We start from the raw sequence: 17,626 nt of genomic DNA on the forward strand, positions 1-17,626 counted from the left end.
CTGAAGTCGGTGTTGCGTGGACTTAATAGGGATATGTTTGGTGATTTGCCTGGGCGTGTAAAACAGGCCTATGATGATCTGTGTGCAAAGCAAAATGAAGCTATGCAGGATCCACAAACTGCGACGTTTGAAGCAGCTTCTGATGCATGGGAACATTGGCATCACATCTCGGGGATTGAGGAACAATTTTTCTTTCAGAAGTCTTGGGTGCAGTGGCTGGTGCTTGGTGATAGAAACTCTAGGTTTTTTCACAAAGTGGCTCAGAGCAGAAATGTGAGGAACACCATAAGACGGATAGTTACAGCAGATGGTCGGATTCTAACCTCGTTACCGGACATTAAATCAGAGGCAGTCTCTCACTTTGCGACTTTCCTTAATGGGTCGAATAGTGATCTCCAAGGTACTTCGCAAGAAGAGCTTCGGGAACTATTGGACTATAGGTGCTCTTCTGACGATGCAGCGCTCCTAATGAGACCAGTATCTGCAAATGAGATCAAAGATACTCTTTCTCCATGCCAGCTAATAAAGCTCCTGGACCAGACGGTTTTCCTATGGAATTCTACAAAGCAGCATGGCCAGTGATTGGTAAGGATGTTATTACTTCAGTCCAGTCCTTCTTTATCTTTGGGTTTATGCCACGTAGCATTAACGCCACCCTGCTGTCTTTGGTACCAAAGACGACGAATGCGGAGAAGTTCAGTGATTACAAACCCATAGCTTGTTGTAACGTCATCTACAAGGTGATATCAAAGATTCTAGCATCGGAATTAAAGGCCACTCTACCGCAGGCAATTGAGCTAAATCAGTGTGCATTTGTGGAAGGGAGATTACTTTTGGAAAATGTCACTACAAGAAATATCGGTATTAATAGCACCCGATAAACGCTATCATATCGTTTTCATAGCGTTTCGAAGAACGCCGTGACAGCCGCAGCTATAATAGACCCCCCCCCTAGCGTAGCGTTTTTCGCGTGCTGTAACAATATACAGATATTATAGCGTTGGTTATGTGTTATATTATACCTATTTATAGCGATTTCTTTTCGCTATTTAAATATTTTATGTGGCATTTTTCGTGTGCCATAAAATATTTTGTTATGACATTTGTTTTTTGTCATGGAATACCTTTTTGTAACTTAGTTTTTTTTGGATTTTTGAACATTTAATAGCAATTTTTTTGTGCCATTGAATATTATAATACAGCGTTTTACTTGTGGTATGACGTTTATATTCTAGGTAATACTGAATAGCTAATATTTTAAACCGGTTTATAAATGATTTTGGTTTATATTAAAATTTTGGTTTACAATCGGTTTATAAATTAAACCAGATTACAAAAAATTTCGGTTTACAAACTAAACCAGTTTACATACAAACCAGGTTTAAAAAAAAAATCTAAAAAAAAACCTAGCTGCAGTTGAGTGTATACATTCTCAACCCCCTGAATTTTTTTTTTCAACAAGTCAGCAACATGACATATATTGGGAGATATACGAAGTTCCTCGAGAGGTATAATCTCAGATACAGACCTTAATTCCACGAGCCACCATTGCAAGCCAAGTCCTGCTCTGTTTGTGAAACCAGCATCAGTTTCCTTGCTTCAACTAGCTTGCTCATTTCAGTAACCAGGGTTACATGCTTTGACACGTTGCCTTGCATTTTTTTGTACTCAGGGTAGCTGTCAACAAATCTGGCCATGTCCTCTGTAAAATCAACGCATTCACAAATTATAATCATTACTAGCACCAGAAACAGAATGTCTTTGCAGGAGCAAGACTAACCATATATTTACCTACTGTCTGGATATTTTTGTTACTCTTGGCCACCTGCTGAAAGTGATCGACCAATCGCTTGATGTTCATTCCGATATCCCCAAAATTTTCATACATGTTAGCTTTGAAGAATGCATCTTGTTCTGATGATAAAACCAACTCCTGCTGGGACAAGAGAATTATTAGCTTAGCTGTGAGGTTTTCAACTAATAAGATCGGTATTGGAGAAGACTCACAACTTGCTGATCTTTTGAAAGACTTCCAATGGCTCTCACGTCAACTTTATTATCCTCAAGTCCTATGAGTTCGTGCACCATTGCCTACAGAAAAAATTCTTTAATGAGAAATTCTTATTCTTACAAAAAAGTACGACATCTGGAGGCACATCTCATATACTAGAGAGTAGCACAATAAAAAAAAATGTTAGGCAAGTTGACCTGATATGTCCACTGATTAAGCAATGGGGTAACCGGGTCATCTCTTTTGTCAATTACAAGCAGCAACGGAGAGCTTTCAGTCCGTCTAAAATCGAAAAGACCGCTTTCATGCTGATACATCAATTTCTGAAACACAAAAGTATCTCTCAGTTCAAATGAACACAGGACACACGAAATTCTCAGACTAAAAGCAAGTTGGAGACAAGTTCCCATCACAGTCATAGCCGCCATCTCCATCACTACAACTCTTCTCTCTTCTCTCCGTCTCCTGATGTTCTTCATCTTCTGTTTATCCCTGGAACCCAGATTTCAAAACACAAACATAAAAAAGATTCAAACTTTCATGGGAAATCCTTTCCATCAGCTTTCTATACCAAAAACGGTGACAAAACCAGAATCAAGAGAGAGAGAGAGAGAGAGAGAGAGAGAGAGAGAGAGAGAGAGAGAGAGAGAGAGAGAGAGAGAGAGAGAGAGAGAGAGAGAGAGAGAGAGAGAGAGAGAGAGAGAGAGAGAGAGAGAGAGAGAGAGAGAGAGAGAGAGAGAGACTAGACGATATTCTAACTGAAACAAGGTGGAGATGGAGACAGGTGACGAAGTTTTGTTTCTTGTTTCTGTGTCTCCGGAGAGGAGAGAGGGTAACGATGGATATGTGAGCAGAGGCATTGATGTGTTTTTGTGACGACGTAATGGTTCCAAAAGGAGCGTGGTGGTGAAGCTTATCAACGGTGGTTGGAGAGACAGAGGGGTTTCTTAGAAGAAGATGTGAGGAGCCCACCAGAGAAAAGAAGATTGCAGATGACCAGATATGAGAGATGAAGAGACGAGACATGAGAGGATTCTGAGAAAATTGATAATTTAGTTTGAGATATGTGAAAAAGAATTGCAGAGGTCGTGAGAGAAAGAGAAAATAAAAAAATATTAATAATTATATACCGTTGGATTGAAACCTATCAACGGTAGAGATTGATATCTTAGCTATCCTCGCCATTCTTTCCTCTTGGTCAGATCTGTTTCCTCTTATTATTTTTTAAACACACTCTATTTCCTCTTTATTTTTTTCTTAATTATACTCTGTTTAAAAAAAATTTATATAAATCTAGTTTATAAATTTGTTTTATAAATTTAGTATCTTTTATATTTTGGTATTTTGTTATTAAAGTTTATTTGGAGTCTTAGGTTTGGGGTTTAGAGTAAAATTTGAGAATACAATTTGAAATTTTTTGATTAGTATCTATGTTTAGGTTTTGGTGTTTAAATTTGAAAAGGTTAAATTTGATGTTTGGATTTTATGATTTGGTGTATAAGATTTAGAGTTATTGTATATGGTTTGGAATATATACTCAAAGTCTAAATTCCAAAACCTATATTTAAATTTTTGAAATTTGTAAATTAGGATTTATGATGTAGGTTAATATGAAGTATGTGGTTTAGGGTTAAGATTTATAATTAAGTATATGGTTTGAGTTTTAGAATATATTTGGAGTCTAAGTTTAAAATTTATATTATAAATTAAAAAAATAGATTTATGACTTTGTATGTAAGATTTAAGTTTGGGGTTTAGGGTATTATATTTAGGGTATAGATTTAAGATTTAATGTTTGAGGGTTATAATTTAAATTTTAGATTCTATTTTTAAAATTATTAAACTTTAAATTTAAATTTAAGATCGAAATTATATTATGAAAATATTGAAATTTTAGTGTTTATGTTTAGGGTAAGGGTTTAAACCCCAAATTAAAGTATATATTTAGAGTTTGGGGGATGATTGTTTAAAGTATATATTTAGAATATGAAATTAATCTTTTAAAAAATAAGATTTTAACTATTAAATTTTTTTATATATTGGATATAAGTTCTATTAGGTACATGGTTAAGATTTAGGATCAAGTATATGGTTTGAGTTTTTGAATATAATTGGAGTTTGGTTTTTAAAATGATCTAATTTGAGTTTAAGTTTAAGATTTATATTATAAGTTTGAAAATATTAGATGAAAGGTTTATGTTTGGAGTGTAGGGTATTAGATTTAGGGTGTAGATTTAAGATTTAGTGTTTGAGGTTTATAATTTAAATTTGAGATTATATTTTTAAAATGATATTATGAAAATATTAAAATTTTAAAATTTATGTTTAGGGGTTAGGGTTTAAACCCCAAATTAATCATATACCCAACAATAACTAAAAATTTTATAACTTTTTTTTCATTATTTAATTTCAAGTCTTAAACTTAATCTAAAAGTATAATTATCATTTTTATCCTTTGATTTAATCAAACATATAAATTAAAATACAAAACTTTTTTATCTAATTAAAATATAAATTAAAATACACTCAGACTTTAATTTTACACTCAGACATAATAATTACAAACTCTAATTATCATTATGAACCATATAAATTCTCTTGTTTTTTCACCGTGTCAACAAGAAAATCAAACATGAACTTTTCTCTAATCTGTTAAAGCCTTTGAATCACAGCAAGCCTCTCTGTCTTCTTACTGCACTTCATCATGAGAGACAGTGCTAGATAAGAAAAGGATCTCCAACATCATAAAGTGGACGAGCCAACCGCATCACACCCATTTAGTACCAAGATCATACAATAACTACCTTTACGTTGTAATCTGGTTGCAGGAACCATGACCAAAAATGTTTATAAAACCAATGACCTGACAGCTTATAAGTTGATGAGATAGCTCATAAGTTGGTCCATCTCTTGATCTCAATGTTGTCTATGAGCCTAGCCGTTCCAAACCAGACAGCAACAGTAACACAAACCGCTACTCCACTCTTTATCTCTACTACTCCTTCAAGAGTTTCTTGATCAACAATCAGCAGGTCTAGTTTCTACGGCAACAGCAGCTCCACTGCAAGCGCCAGCAGGAATACGAGGAGGAGCAGTAGGGGGACTCCGTAACGCTTGTTTTCTCTAATGATACTGGCAAACTTCAAAAACCAAAATAACAAGTTCTTTGTAACCTTAGCATCATTATGAACACATGACTGAAAGTAAAAACTTCACACAAGAGAATGAAAGTGAAGCATAAACATGTCAACACTTTAACGAGCTCATCCTCTGTTTCTCTCAGATCCGCTTTGGATCATACCCTAATCTTGAAAGACACCTACAACATCAGAGTCAGAGACACTCATAAGAACACTAATAAACGCCATGATTATAGACTCTCATTCCGCAACATAAGAGTTAGTTACAAAGAACATAGATTTACCCAAAGAGACAAAGTAAAAGAAGAAATAAAAACACAGAGACTTAACCCAGAATCGATTGTGAAGTGTTCCTATAATGATTGAAAACGCACAGAGACAACAAGAACCATGAATCGATTTTCGAAAGTTTTTAAAAGTCAAGCCTTTTGCCGAAACGCCATTGTTGCTCTTCTCCACTTTGATTCTGACGGTGTGAGGCATGATTCCGGTGACGACGAGAACGAAACAAGACGGAGATGTTATCGTGGTGTGGTTTGGTCACGGACTCAGGCGCCACCGTGTTCGATTGCGGGTGAGTGGAGACCACAGAGTGGTGGTCGGAGCTCGAGATCGAGCAAAGAGGAAACGCATAGATGAGACTCGAGAAGGACAGAGACGACGACGAGAGATAAGATTTTTTATTTTTTTTTAATCGAAGAGATAATGAAAAGAGAATTGTTCTTTTTTTGGTTCATAAGAAGTAAAGGAAAACCCAAAAAATTGGTTAAGTGTTGGCTCCAAAATAATTTTTCAGCTATAGTAGTGATTTTTGCTTTCCCGCTTAATGAAATTTTATCTTAGCGCGAATTTAGTGCTACGAAAGAATTGAGATCTGATTTTGGGATTTTTGGTAGCAGTTGGTGAATTCGTGCTACTGCGAACTGCTACCAATACTCATATTTCTTGTAGTGTGTGCTTCTGGCCACCGAGCTTGTCAAAGATTATCACAAGCTTTCAGTCTCCTCCAGAGCTGCTGTTAAGCTGGATATTTCTAAAGCATTCGATACGGTGAGCTGGTCCTTTATAGAAGTTACACTGAGAGCTATGAATTATCCTGATTTATTTTACATCTGGATTATGAGATGTATTGACATAGCAGCTTTCTCGGTGTCTGTCAATGGTGAATTAGAGGGTTTTTTCACTAGCTCTAGAGGCATTAGGCAGGGCTTCTCTTTGTCTCCATACCTCTACGTGATTATTAGCAACGTTCTCTCCAAACTCCTGAACAAGGCTGTTGCTGAAGAGAAGATTGGTTACCATCCTCTGTCTCACCTGAGCTTTGCTGACGATATTGTTGTATTTATGGATGGAACGCCAGAATCTTTTCGTGGTGTTCTTTCTGTGTTTGATGATTTCGGGGAAAAATCAGGTTTAAAGATAAATGTAGCTAAGTCAACAGTGTTTGTTGCAGGTAGAGGGAAGCAGGAGTGGTAGGCCTCTCTGTCTCTGCTCTACCTATTAAGTACCTTGGGCTGCCTCTGACTACGAAGATTATGACAAGAAGCGACTATGAGCCTTTGATTGTGAAGATTCGCAACAGATTACTCAGTTGGATGAGCAGGGCTCTTTCTTACGCAGAGAGGCTGCAGCTTATTAAGTCGGTCATTGCCAGCATCACTAACTTCTGGTGTTCTGCATTCTGTCTACCTCAATCTTGCATCGACGAAATTGAAAGCATGTGCTCGGCCTTCCTATGGAGTGGTTCTCCAAACATTACTACTCGCGCAAAGATTGCTTGGGAAGATGTGTGCTGTCCTTATGAGGAAGGAGGCCTGGGTATTAGAAGAATAAAGGATGTTAGTACTGTCTTTGTGCTGAAGCTCATCTGGAGGCTTTTCCCTCAGGCTTCTTCGCTCTGGGTGACTTGGGTACATCATTATCTACTCAGACAGGAGGTCCTTTGGGACGCAAGAGATACTGTGATAGGGTCGTGGGTTTGGAGGAAGCTGTTACGGTTTCGTCCTCTTGCAAAAGGTTTCATTCGTATGAAGATCCAGGACGGTTGTAGTGTGAGATTCTGGACAGATTTGTGGCACCCAAAGGGCCGACTGATTGACCTAGCGGGTGAAATAGAGACTCAGAAACTGGGTATTGGAATGAGTGCTAGGATCTGTGACGTGTTCGTTGATGGCGAGTGGAGGTTTCGTAGATGTCGTGACCATTTCCTTCAAGATCTGGTTCATGACATTCGAGAGCTCCCCCTAATTTTGACTGCAAACGTGCCAAACGGGGTGTTATGGAGAGATGGAGACGACACCTATAGCAGCAGGTTTAACTCCAAGAACACTTGGAGTAATATTAGAAAGAAGAAGGATCAAGTAATGTGGAGTAGGCTAATTTGGTTTCAGCAAGGAGTGCTGAGGTTTGCTTTCATCACGTGGTTGGCTGTAAGAGACAGGCTATCAACTGGACATCGCACTGCACAGTGGGGTCAAGCACAATATTGTCTCTACTGTGGGGAGCAAGACGAAACACGAGATCATCTATTCTTTGCTTGTCCGTACACGTTCACACTTTGGCTCAAAGTGGCAGGAAACTTATTTGGCATGGACCCGGATCCTGATTGGGATACTACCATCACGAGGCTCTTGACAGGTCACTATGATCGGCTTACATTTATTCTGCTCAGACTTGTGCTGCAGGTTACTATCTACTACATTTGGAGAGAACGGAATGAGAGACTCCACAACCATGTTTCGAAGCCGGTTGAGCACATTGCTAGATTGGTGGACAAGATGGTTCGTAACCGCATCATGTCTACGCGTTATTACTTAAGGCCAAGGTTGCAAGGTCTGATGCAAAGGTGGTTTGGAGCTCATGATACTTAGTTTGGCTGTTTGCTCTTATTATTCAATTGTAACCACATAGGCTTGTACATATATTCTTTCTAGTATGATCAATAAATTTGAAATTTCATCAAAAAAAAATTATGAAGTTTTACTAAATTAATTGATAAAAAATTATAACGATTCTCATATATCATAAAATAGTGTTTAACATACATTAATACAAATGTAGAATGTGGTTAGAAATTTTAAAACAACACTAAAAAATTTAGGCTTCAGTGTATAGAGCGTTTAACGTAAAAGTCAATATTTTCGTAGAGGTTAACGCATAGATTTTGAGAAAAATTCAAAAATATAACAATATTGCTTTAATGCATAGTTGCCTCATGTACTAATATATGGTGATGGTCGAAGAGGTTTGGAACCTTTGTTGTCTCCATTTCTCTAGAGAATAGCGATTTTATAATGGTTAGTCCACTAATTTAGGGAGTATATGAAATTTTACTAAATTAATTTTTAAAAAATAAACGATGCTCATGTACCATGAAGGAGACTTTAGCATACATTAATACAAATATAGAATGTGGTTAGAAATTTTAAAACAACACTAAAGATTATAGGGTTCAGTATATAAATTAATTTACTGAAATTCAATATTTTGTAGGGTTAGCGCATAGATTTTGAGAAAATTTCAAAAAATATGTCAATATTGTTTTAATGCATAGTTGAATCATGCACTAACATATGATGATGTTGAAAGAGTTTTGGAGCTTTTGTTGTCTCCGTTTTACAAGAAAATAGCGATCTATAGTGGTTATTCCATCGATTTAGGGAGTATTATGAAGTTTTACTAAATTAATTGATAAAAAATTATAATGATTCTTATACACCATAAAAGAGTATTTAACATACATTAATACAAATGTAGAATGTGGTTAGAAATTTTAAAACAAAACTAAAAAGTTTAGGCTTCAGTGTATAGAGCGCTTAACGTAAAAGTCAATATTTTCGTAGGGGTTAACACTTAGACTTTGAGAAAAATTCATAAAATATAACAATATTGCTTTAATGCAGAGTTGCCTCCTGTACTAATATATGATGATGGTCAAAGAGGTTTGAAGCCTTTGTTGTCTCCATTTCTCTAGAGAATAGCGATTTTATAATGGTTACTCTAATAATTTAGGGAGTATATGAAATTTTACTAATTTTTTTTAAAAAAAAAATTTGAACGATGCTCATGTACCATGAAAGAGATTTTAACATACATGAATACAAATGTAGAATGTGGTTAGAAATTTTAAAACAACACTAAAGATTATAGGGTTCAGTATATAAAGCATTTACTGAAATCCAATATTTTGTAGGGGTTAGCACATAGATTTTGAGAAAATTTCAAAAAATATGACAATATTGTTTTAATACATTGTTGCATCCTACTCTAACGTATGATGGTGTTGAAAGAGGTTTGGAGTCTTTGTTGTCTTTGTTTTTCAAGAAAATAGAGATTTTATAGTGGTTATTCCACCGAATTAAGGAGTATTATGAAGTTTTACTAAATTAATTGATAAATAATTATAACGATTCTCATATACCATAAAAGAGTGTTTAACATACATTAATACAAATGTAGAATGTTGTTAGAAATTAAAAAAAAAACACTAAAAATTTAGGCTTCAGTGTATAAAGCGTTTAACGTAAAACTCAATATTTTCGTAGGGGGTTGGTTAACACATAGTTTTGAGAAAAATTCAAAAAATATAACAATATTGCTTTAATGCATAGTTGTCTCCTGTACTAATATATGATGATGGTCAATGAGGTTTAGAACCTTTTTTGTCTCATGTACCATGAAAGAAAGTTTAGCATATATTAATGCAAATTTAGAATCTGGTTAGAAATTTTAATACAACACTAAAGATTATAGGGTTCAGTTTTTTTTTTTTTTAAACAGGAGGTTCAAAGGCGACCCGTAATCCGCACGTGGTTTCCGTTTGCCCAAAGGCCCGTAATCCGCACGTGGTTTCCGATTGCCAACCATCTAATCCCCCTGGCCCGGAACCAGCCGGCACTAATACCCATTACCCAAGGACCCGACACCAACACCGCGTTAACTTTAAACTTGTGGTGGGCGTAAAGCATTCCGTGGCCACATGGGGTATCGAACTCGGGTCCGTATCGGTTGTGGTAACTACCTCAAGACCACTAGCCCACCACCCCGTGGTTAATTATAGGGTTCAGTATATAAAGCATACAAATTTTTAAAAAATTTTTTAAAAATATGACAATATTATTTTAATGTATAGTTGCATCTTACGGTAACAACTATACACGTGAGTTGTGGAGGAAAAGCAAGTTCATACAGCGTTGCGAGTCTCGCACATTTGCATTCAATAATGGACTGTTTTGAGAGGGAGGGAGAGAGCTAACAATGACCGTTGATTGGGATGTGAGCATACGATCAACCAAATGTGCTATTTAGTGAAGAGACAAGGGAATGAGAGAAAACTTATCAATATATCCTATTTTGAGATGAATGTGATTTGTAAAGAGAGAAGAAGATAAAGAGATTGAGAACCGAGAAGTCAGAATAAGAGCACACAAGTGGTGACATCTTTTGAGAATCAAAGAGAAACTCATGTTCATAAAAAGCAATTCACATCTTATTCGTTATTACTTTGGTGAAAGCCACTTTCTCGATCTACCCTAATTTCAAGTCTCAATGTGAGAGAACCCTAGCCATGTTTATTATCTAATTAAACCTTTTTCTATGTAAAATTTGTTAAGGAGTGAAAGAGCTTGTGAATCATACATCTTTAAGATTAGCTTCAGAAACAATAGTGTCACTGCCAGTTTGCGAGGAGCTTCTTTTTTATTAGAAAGCTTTCTTGAGTGCAAAAGTGAACTATACTTATTGACATAATTTATATTGAACGACGATATATAGATATCTTATAGCATTTGAGGGTCTTCTTATTCTACTATAAACATTTGAATTTATTGTAGCGGCTAGTGACGTCCACTTATTGAAAAAACAGATGTACAATTCCTAAAATAAATATTTTTCGATCCACACCAAAAACATCCTTATTGCATCACCAACCTAACCCCTCATCATATGATGATCACCTTTATTTTTCCCTTTAAAATATACGCACATCTACACACACACACACACATATACACGTGCATATATATATGTTTATATATCTGCCACAATGACATTGAAATTTTCACATATCAAACAAACACAGAGTATGAATAATAATAATATGAACCCATCTCTCGACCAAAATTACACTTGGAACAACATCATCATGAACAACAAGAATGACCATCATCATAACGATCCGATCGATATGGCCATGAACCAACACACTCAACTCCACATCTTCAATCCTTTCACTTCATCATCTTCTTCTTTTCATTTCCCGCCTCTCTCTTCTTCCCTCACAACCACCACGTTTTTCTCCGGAGATCAAGAAGAAGAGGAAGACGAAGAAGAGCCTGTAGAGGAACTCAGTGCTATGAAAGAGATGATGTACAAGATCGCAGCCATGCAGCCCGTCGACATTGATCCAGCAACCGTCAAGAAACCCAAACGCCGTAACGTTAGAATCTCCGACGACCCTCAGAGCGTGGCGGCGAGGCAACGCCGCGAGAGAATCAGCGAGAGGATCAGAATCCTCCAGAGACTCGTGCCGGGTGGCACCAAGATGGATACAGCTTCAATGCTGGACGAAGCCATACGCTACGTCAAGTTCTTGAAACGGCAGATACGGCTTCTTAATAATCCTCCGCCGCCGCAAGATCAAGCTTCTCAAGTGGTGACGACGTCATGGGTTTCGCAGCCACCACCGCCAGATTTCGGCGGTGGTGGAGGAGGAGATTGGTATAAATCAGGTGAAAATTCCATTAATAGTAACTAAACTTATGTTATAAACTATAAACTGTGAGTTATGGTTCAATCAGGAAAGCGTTTATATATAAAAACGGACACGAAGTAAGAGTTTGTTAGGATGTCATATAATAAATTGTTGTTGACCGAGAAAAGGTTGTGGAATAATCATAACGGTTAGCTTGAGCTGTGTACCACCATATATATAAATTTATAATTATCATTTCGTAAATATAAAAATAAGGTCTTGATGATTTGTAGTTTGGTTGTATACAAGTTTTGGCCGAGCGTTTTTCGGGAACAAGAACCATGACGCCATGAAAAGACCTTATTTAACTAGTGTTATCATTGCTGTGTTCAAAAAAAAAAAAAACTAGTGTTATCATTGCTGTGGACTTTTGTCTTTGTATACACACAATGTATAAGTTTGTAATATACTATATTATTTATATGCATCATGGATAAACTCCAGTGATGCATTTCTCACTTATATGCACGTTATTCATAGTGTCGCGAGATATAAATAAGTAGATACACCATGTTACAAAAGAGCACATTGACATATTTGTATAGAGGATATATGGAGCAGAGAAAATGTACTTTCTCGTTTGTCTATCGAATTAATGAATCGAAGTTCAGTTTCAATCTCTTTTTACTTCCCAAGAATAAAAAGAAAACCTTGACAACAAACAAACTTAAAATGAAACCAGAGCTTTGTTCCACACTTGTTGGTCAGAAAAAAAAAACACTCAGAAGAGAGAGTGAGCAAAACGTATGCTCTTTGTTGACTTCAGTTCGATATTTCCACTGACTTTTGTGTCTCCACACATTCATAGGTTTTAATAAAGACACAACGAAGTGTCAGTGATATTCAAGGAAACCCATCCATCTTTCTTAGACGATGATTAATCCGAATTCTTAGGATGAAATTCTTAGGGCACCAGCATCGATTGATTTTTGAAGTACGTATCTGAAGAAATATTAATAAAAAATAGTAAAAGTTAGAAAGAGAAAATAGCAAGTGCGAAGACGATTCTTTATAAAGAATCTATCAAGCTTATTGAGAGGTACTATTCTCCAAGTGTCAACTTTTTATTTGAACATCATTTTAGAAAAACATAAATATTAATTACATAACAAATTACATTTACAAATATTAATTAACTAATGTTTAGGTACTCACATAACTTGTCACTAAAGATGCTCTTAACTTCGACTAAGAACCGTTTCTTAACTTTTAACTAAGAAAAGCTAAGAATCATCTTTTAAATAAGAGATATAAAAATTGGTTCTTAGCCGAAAAATCTTAAAAAAAGTGTCAAATCATGAATTAAAAACCTCAAATTAAGAAGCCGGGTTAATCATGCTCTTACGGAGTCAATTCATTTTCTTTTAGAAACATAATCAATACTATTAAAACTGAAGACCCTTTTTAGGTGCCCTTTAGTTTTCAAAATAATTACTATACATTGCCGTTGGCTTTATTTAAACATATGTTTTTAATTAAATTCAGTATTTTCAAAATCTATTCTATTAATACGTAAGCAACACCTAAACTGACGTTAAACTCTTAATGCTGATTTTTTCTTCCTAATGTAACATAACGTATCATTAGATAACAAAGTAACATCCACATTTTAAATAAACTTCAATTGCATCAACACTGATTTTCTTTTCTTATAGATTAGATGTACCATCTCTTTGTATATTGATAATGATGTTCCAGCGATACCAAGCTTGAAAGTTTATTGGATTCTGCAAACTTCAAAATAAAAACAATACCTATCTGTTAATATCATTGTTTTTACCATTCGTCACTTCCAAACATAATTTTTTTCTTACAAACGATTGCACCAGAAAACCTATATGTTGCATTATTCAAATATAGTCCACCAAAATATTTAATTCCCAAACTTTCTCGAATCAAATACCAAAAATATAATCCACTAAATCAAAACCTCAAAACTTGGCAAATAAACTTGATTTCCGGAAGAAACTACCTAACAATATCGAATATACTAAATCGTTTGTACCAATCTTTTAAGAAAAATATCTAAATTTTCGGAGGTTCCTTAAATAACAATAAAGAATATACCAAAGCATGACTACCAGGTCGAATTATTTATTTTCATATCTTCAAAATATAAATAACAACCAATCAAAACAAGATTAATGATTTTACTAAACTCACGCAACATATACTCTAACAGTATTGATTTGGACTATCCAGGGCACTTGATTTCCTATATATACAGCATATTAACCTCAGTCAAACACGCAGATTACAAAACAATTCTCATATAATGTCTTCTAAGAAAAAACTTGTGTACCTTGATGAGATTAGGCCATGGAAAACAACTTGGTTGATTGAAACCAAAGTCATACACACCTGGAAACCATCCAATGCCGGTTTTGGTGAGACTTTAGAGATCATTCTCTTTGACGAGAAGGTAAACGATTTTGAGCTGCTTTATGTCTGTAATATACAATATATATGGCGTTTTTGTAACTTAGCATTATTGACTTATTAACTCTGTTTTTTTTTTCATTATTGCAAGGGATCAAAAATTGATGCATCATGGAAGAAAAACTACTTGCTTAGTTTGGGCAGCAGGACTTCCGTGTGGGTGATTGGAAAAACATAGAATTTTTTTCACTAAGTGCAGCAGCTGGTGGATACCGACCTACCACTCACGTTTATAAAATGGGTTTATAAAGTTCACCTCCATTACTCCATAAGAATACAGTAATAATGATATTTTCGAACCCTATAGAGAAGAAACACAATTAGGAGTGCTTGTAAATTTAGATTTGTTACTTTATTTTGTTACTTTATCACAGTTATAGTCTGGTCTAAAATCATTTTCGTTTTTTTTGTTTGTAGGTAAACTTCAAATCTCAAATGTTTTGATACATCTCAATTACTGATCAATCCACCAATAGATCAGGCTTTGGCATTGAAAGAAACGCGAGTTATGTTGAAAAAAATCTATCCTTTATATAAATTTCAGATTGGTGTGTATATAATGTTTTCTCATATTTTTTTTTTGTCAACAACATTACAGACTCATATTGACTCTGTAAACCACTCTGTAAACCACACCGGAAGATATTGATCCATGTGAATGACGAAAGCACTGCGTGCTCATATTTTTTTTAATCAAAATGTCGACTGGTCTAGATTCAAGTATGATCCAGCAAGCATTTCCATTGTTGAATCAAATGAAGGAGAGTTAATGAGTACCTGGTAAGAAGATTCCCGTGCTTTAAGTAGTTGAAACGAGCTCGTGCTTAAAACGAACCCTGTTTTTGACCATACAGAAGGGGGTCATCCTGAAGGTAAGTAAACTATTCTTAATTCTTTGATTTTTTTAATGAGGTAACTTCTTATCTTTCTTTGTGCTATGTTCTATCTTATATCAACATTCGCCAAGGATAAATGTCTCATTCTTTATCCTAAAGAAGATTGAAAACAATTATATTAGAAAAAATACAATTACACAATAAGAAACAGTCATCATACTGTTCCACTCCTTGACTAATTCATTTCCATGCACCTCAATATTTAACTACAAGTCTGTAAGAACAATGTATCGTAGCATTAGAAACTGTATAAGCAAAAAAAAAATTTACTTATCTTCGTTCACAGTTTTTTGAAGTTACTATCCATTAAACATCTATAAAGCAACAATATAGACTATAGAGTAATTCAATATAGAATGAAGTAGCGACTAGCGAGAGAGTAATTCAAAAGGGAACAAGTAGAAAAAATGCAGTGAACAAATTAGTCTACGTATTTACTTTGATGAAAACAAAAATAGTATCATAGATTACAAAACATAAGCTTAACAGTATATATGTCACTACACTATATAACCTAAGAATCATCAAGCGTGCAAGGTTATCTAATTATCAGTACATGAATGATAAATATTGATGGCTTGCATGTATATACCGCACATAAATATAGAAATCATGTAATGCAGGATAAATAATTGGTGTTAGAACAAGAACAAAGAGTAAGCAAAGATTTGTTAAATAATTCATATAATGCAGAATAAAAAAATAATTTTTCCATTACGGTACATAGTTCAACTAAAGAAAAAAGAAACCATCGGTAAGTAAAGACTTTACTTTGTTTTGTCGGCTCTTTGAAAAAGTTTTTGATCCTTCGAGAGTCAACAACGAATCTGATCGGAGATGCCAGAAATTTACCCCCAGTACTGACTATACGGTCCAATGGGATGACACTGTGAGGCTGATTACCGCAAGAAACATGGAGAAGAAAGCTCTGTTCTGTATCAGGTACTCCTTACAAGCTTCCATCCACACATTATGGCGGGAGAGAAATAAGATAAGATATGGAGAAAAGACCATCCCCTTATTGAGTTTGAAGAAGTTGATTGAGAAAGGAGTAAAAAATAAGCTTAGTCTAATGAGAGGGAAAGGTGGGAAGAAATTGGAGGGTATTATTCAATTTTGGTTTACAAGAATGTGAATATCCTTATAATCTATAGTGATCTCTAAAGAAGTTATATGTACAGAGGTCACACATGTAAAAGGCTTTTTTGAATAAGAATTTAACATTCGTTCAAAAAAAAAAAAAAAAAATTTACCCCCAGTTTAACAACGATCGTGTACTGCATGTTTCAAAAAAGCATCAAGGATCAAAGGAGCAGATACTTTGAATAATATATGAAGGAAAAAGAAAACTTACTTTATTTGGATGAATAATAAAAACCAACCCGATCCTCTCAATTTTTGGAACTCTCTTCAAATCGGTCAGGGAGGGAATGACTCTAGCGCTTCCTATAAATCGATTGCCTATTCTAGATTTGGAGATTTGATGAAGATGAACTTTCGACAGAGACTTTTTTAAACCTTTTTTTTTTGTAAATTGAACAGTAAAATTTTTGGTCTTTTTTATTTAAAAATAATGTAGATTTTTTTATGTTTTTGAGCCGGATCTTTTTGCTGTCGGAAGCACATTTAAACATGTTGAAAATTTTTGTATTAAATTGACTAAATTGTTTGGCCTTATTGACTTTATTATATAGTTTACAGTCTAAAAACCACATTTCAAGCCCATTTAATATATTAATAAAACAAATTATAATAAAACTTTGAACAAAGTATAAAAATTGTTAAAGTTTATAAATCATTTCATAATTTCAATAACGCAGTATGCGAATACTTCTTATTACACACACACATATATATATATATATATATATATATATATATATATATATATATATATATATATTATATTTTACAATAAAAATAATAACACTAATAAAGATTGTATGTATAGTTATATTTTATATGCTACCAGAAACACATTTCATAAATTACATTTTATTTCATAAACACATTAAATAATTTTATGTAATTAATCCTCACCCAAACATATGAAACCACTACTACAAATCTACACACACATACATCATAATAATAACAATTTTCATAAATAAAAGTATACTATAAAATTTATATGTTATAAAATCTAATTTCTACAAATAACAATTCCGCGCTTTGAGTGCGGGTCAAAATCTAGTTATTTTTTAAAACCTAAAACTTGCATTTATTGACACCAGAGGATTACAAAGTTTGGGAACCTAAGCCGGCTGTAACCCGGAGACTAGAGCCAACAAGAATTATAAAATTTCTATTTGAACCAAGAGACAGCAGAATCAAATGATTCTCTGATGCCAAAAACATAATATAGAACAAAAACTCAGAACTTACCAGA

The 17,626-nt window shown here is 34.5% G+C and overlaps 2 protein-coding genes and 1 long non-coding RNA gene across 20 annotated transcripts; 1 reads left to right on the plus strand and 2 right to left on the minus strand.

Moving 5' to 3' along the window:
* Positions 1-1,263: 1,263 nt before the first annotated feature.
* LOC106440398 (vacuolar protein sorting-associated protein 45 homolog) lies at positions 1,264-3,084 on the minus strand. Of its 10 annotated transcripts, none has more exons than XM_013882052.3 (5): positions 2,771-3,084; positions 2,209-2,503; positions 2,008-2,091; positions 1,781-1,936; positions 1,264-1,689 (listed from the first exon to the last, which is right to left on the minus strand). In XM_013882052.3, the coding sequence occupies exons 1-5, from the start codon at positions 2,869-2,871 to the stop codon at positions 1,681-1,683; spliced, it is 645 nt and encodes a 214-aa protein (XP_013737506.1). In that variant the 5' UTR covers positions 2,872-3,084; the 3' UTR covers positions 1,264-1,680. The 10 variants fall into 10 exon arrangements, with proteins under 10 accessions (XP_013737506.1, XP_013737501.1, XP_013737500.1 ...); XM_013882047.3 differs by having other exon boundaries at positions 1,264-1,702; XM_013882046.3 differs by having other exon boundaries at positions 1,264-1,702; positions 1,792-1,936; positions 2,242-2,503; positions 2,771-3,083.
* Positions 3,085-9,931: 6,847 nt separating this feature from the next.
* Positions 9,932-12,697, plus strand: LOC106442596 (transcription factor HEC3-like). Its single transcript, XM_048769411.1, has one exon. It carries the CDS (start codon positions 11,195-11,197, stop codon positions 11,903-11,905), a length of 711 nt encoding a protein of 236 aa, XP_048625368.1. The 5' UTR covers positions 9,932-11,194; the 3' UTR covers positions 11,906-12,697.
* Positions 12,698-13,431: 734 nt separating this feature from the next.
* On the minus strand, positions 13,432-17,003 carry LOC106440397. Of its 9 annotated transcripts, XR_007329121.1 has the most exons (5): positions 16,009-16,997; positions 15,119-15,330; positions 14,469-14,558; positions 14,205-14,350; positions 13,432-13,636 (listed from the first exon to the last, which is right to left on the minus strand). It is a non-coding gene; the product is annotated as an uncharacterized LOC106440397 (long non-coding RNA). The 9 variants fall into 9 exon arrangements; XR_007329115.1 differs by having other exon boundaries at positions 14,469-15,330; positions 16,009-17,001; XR_007329120.1 differs by having other exon boundaries at positions 14,205-15,330; positions 16,009-16,193; positions 16,592-17,000.
* Between the last annotated feature and the right edge of the window lie 623 nt (positions 17,004-17,626).

Source organism: Brassica napus, chromosome C9 (genome assembly GCF_020379485.1).
Source record: "Brassica napus cultivar Da-Ae chromosome C9, Da-Ae, whole genome shotgun sequence".
In the NCBI taxonomy this organism is placed as follows: Eukaryota; Viridiplantae; Streptophyta; class Magnoliopsida; order Brassicales; family Brassicaceae; genus Brassica; species Brassica napus.

Excerpts from the sequence above, each read along its gene's own strand:
- LOC106440398 (XM_013882044.3), bottom strand. The coding sequence starts at position 2,871 with ATGCCTCTGCTCACATATCCATCGTTACCCTCTCTCCTCTCCGGAGAC. Across the intron at positions 2,092-2,208 it reads TTAATCAGTGGACATATCAG|GCAATGGTGCACGAACTCAT; the intron begins GTCAACTTGCCT and ends TTTTTTCTGTAG. Across the intron at positions 1,703-1,791 it reads CAAAAATATCCAGACAGTAG|AGGACATGGCCAGATTTGTT; the intron begins GTAAATATATGG and ends TTGATTTTACAG.
- LOC106442596 (XM_048769411.1), top strand. The coding sequence starts at position 11,195 with ATGACATTGAAATTTTCACATATCAAACAAACACAGAGTATGAATAAT.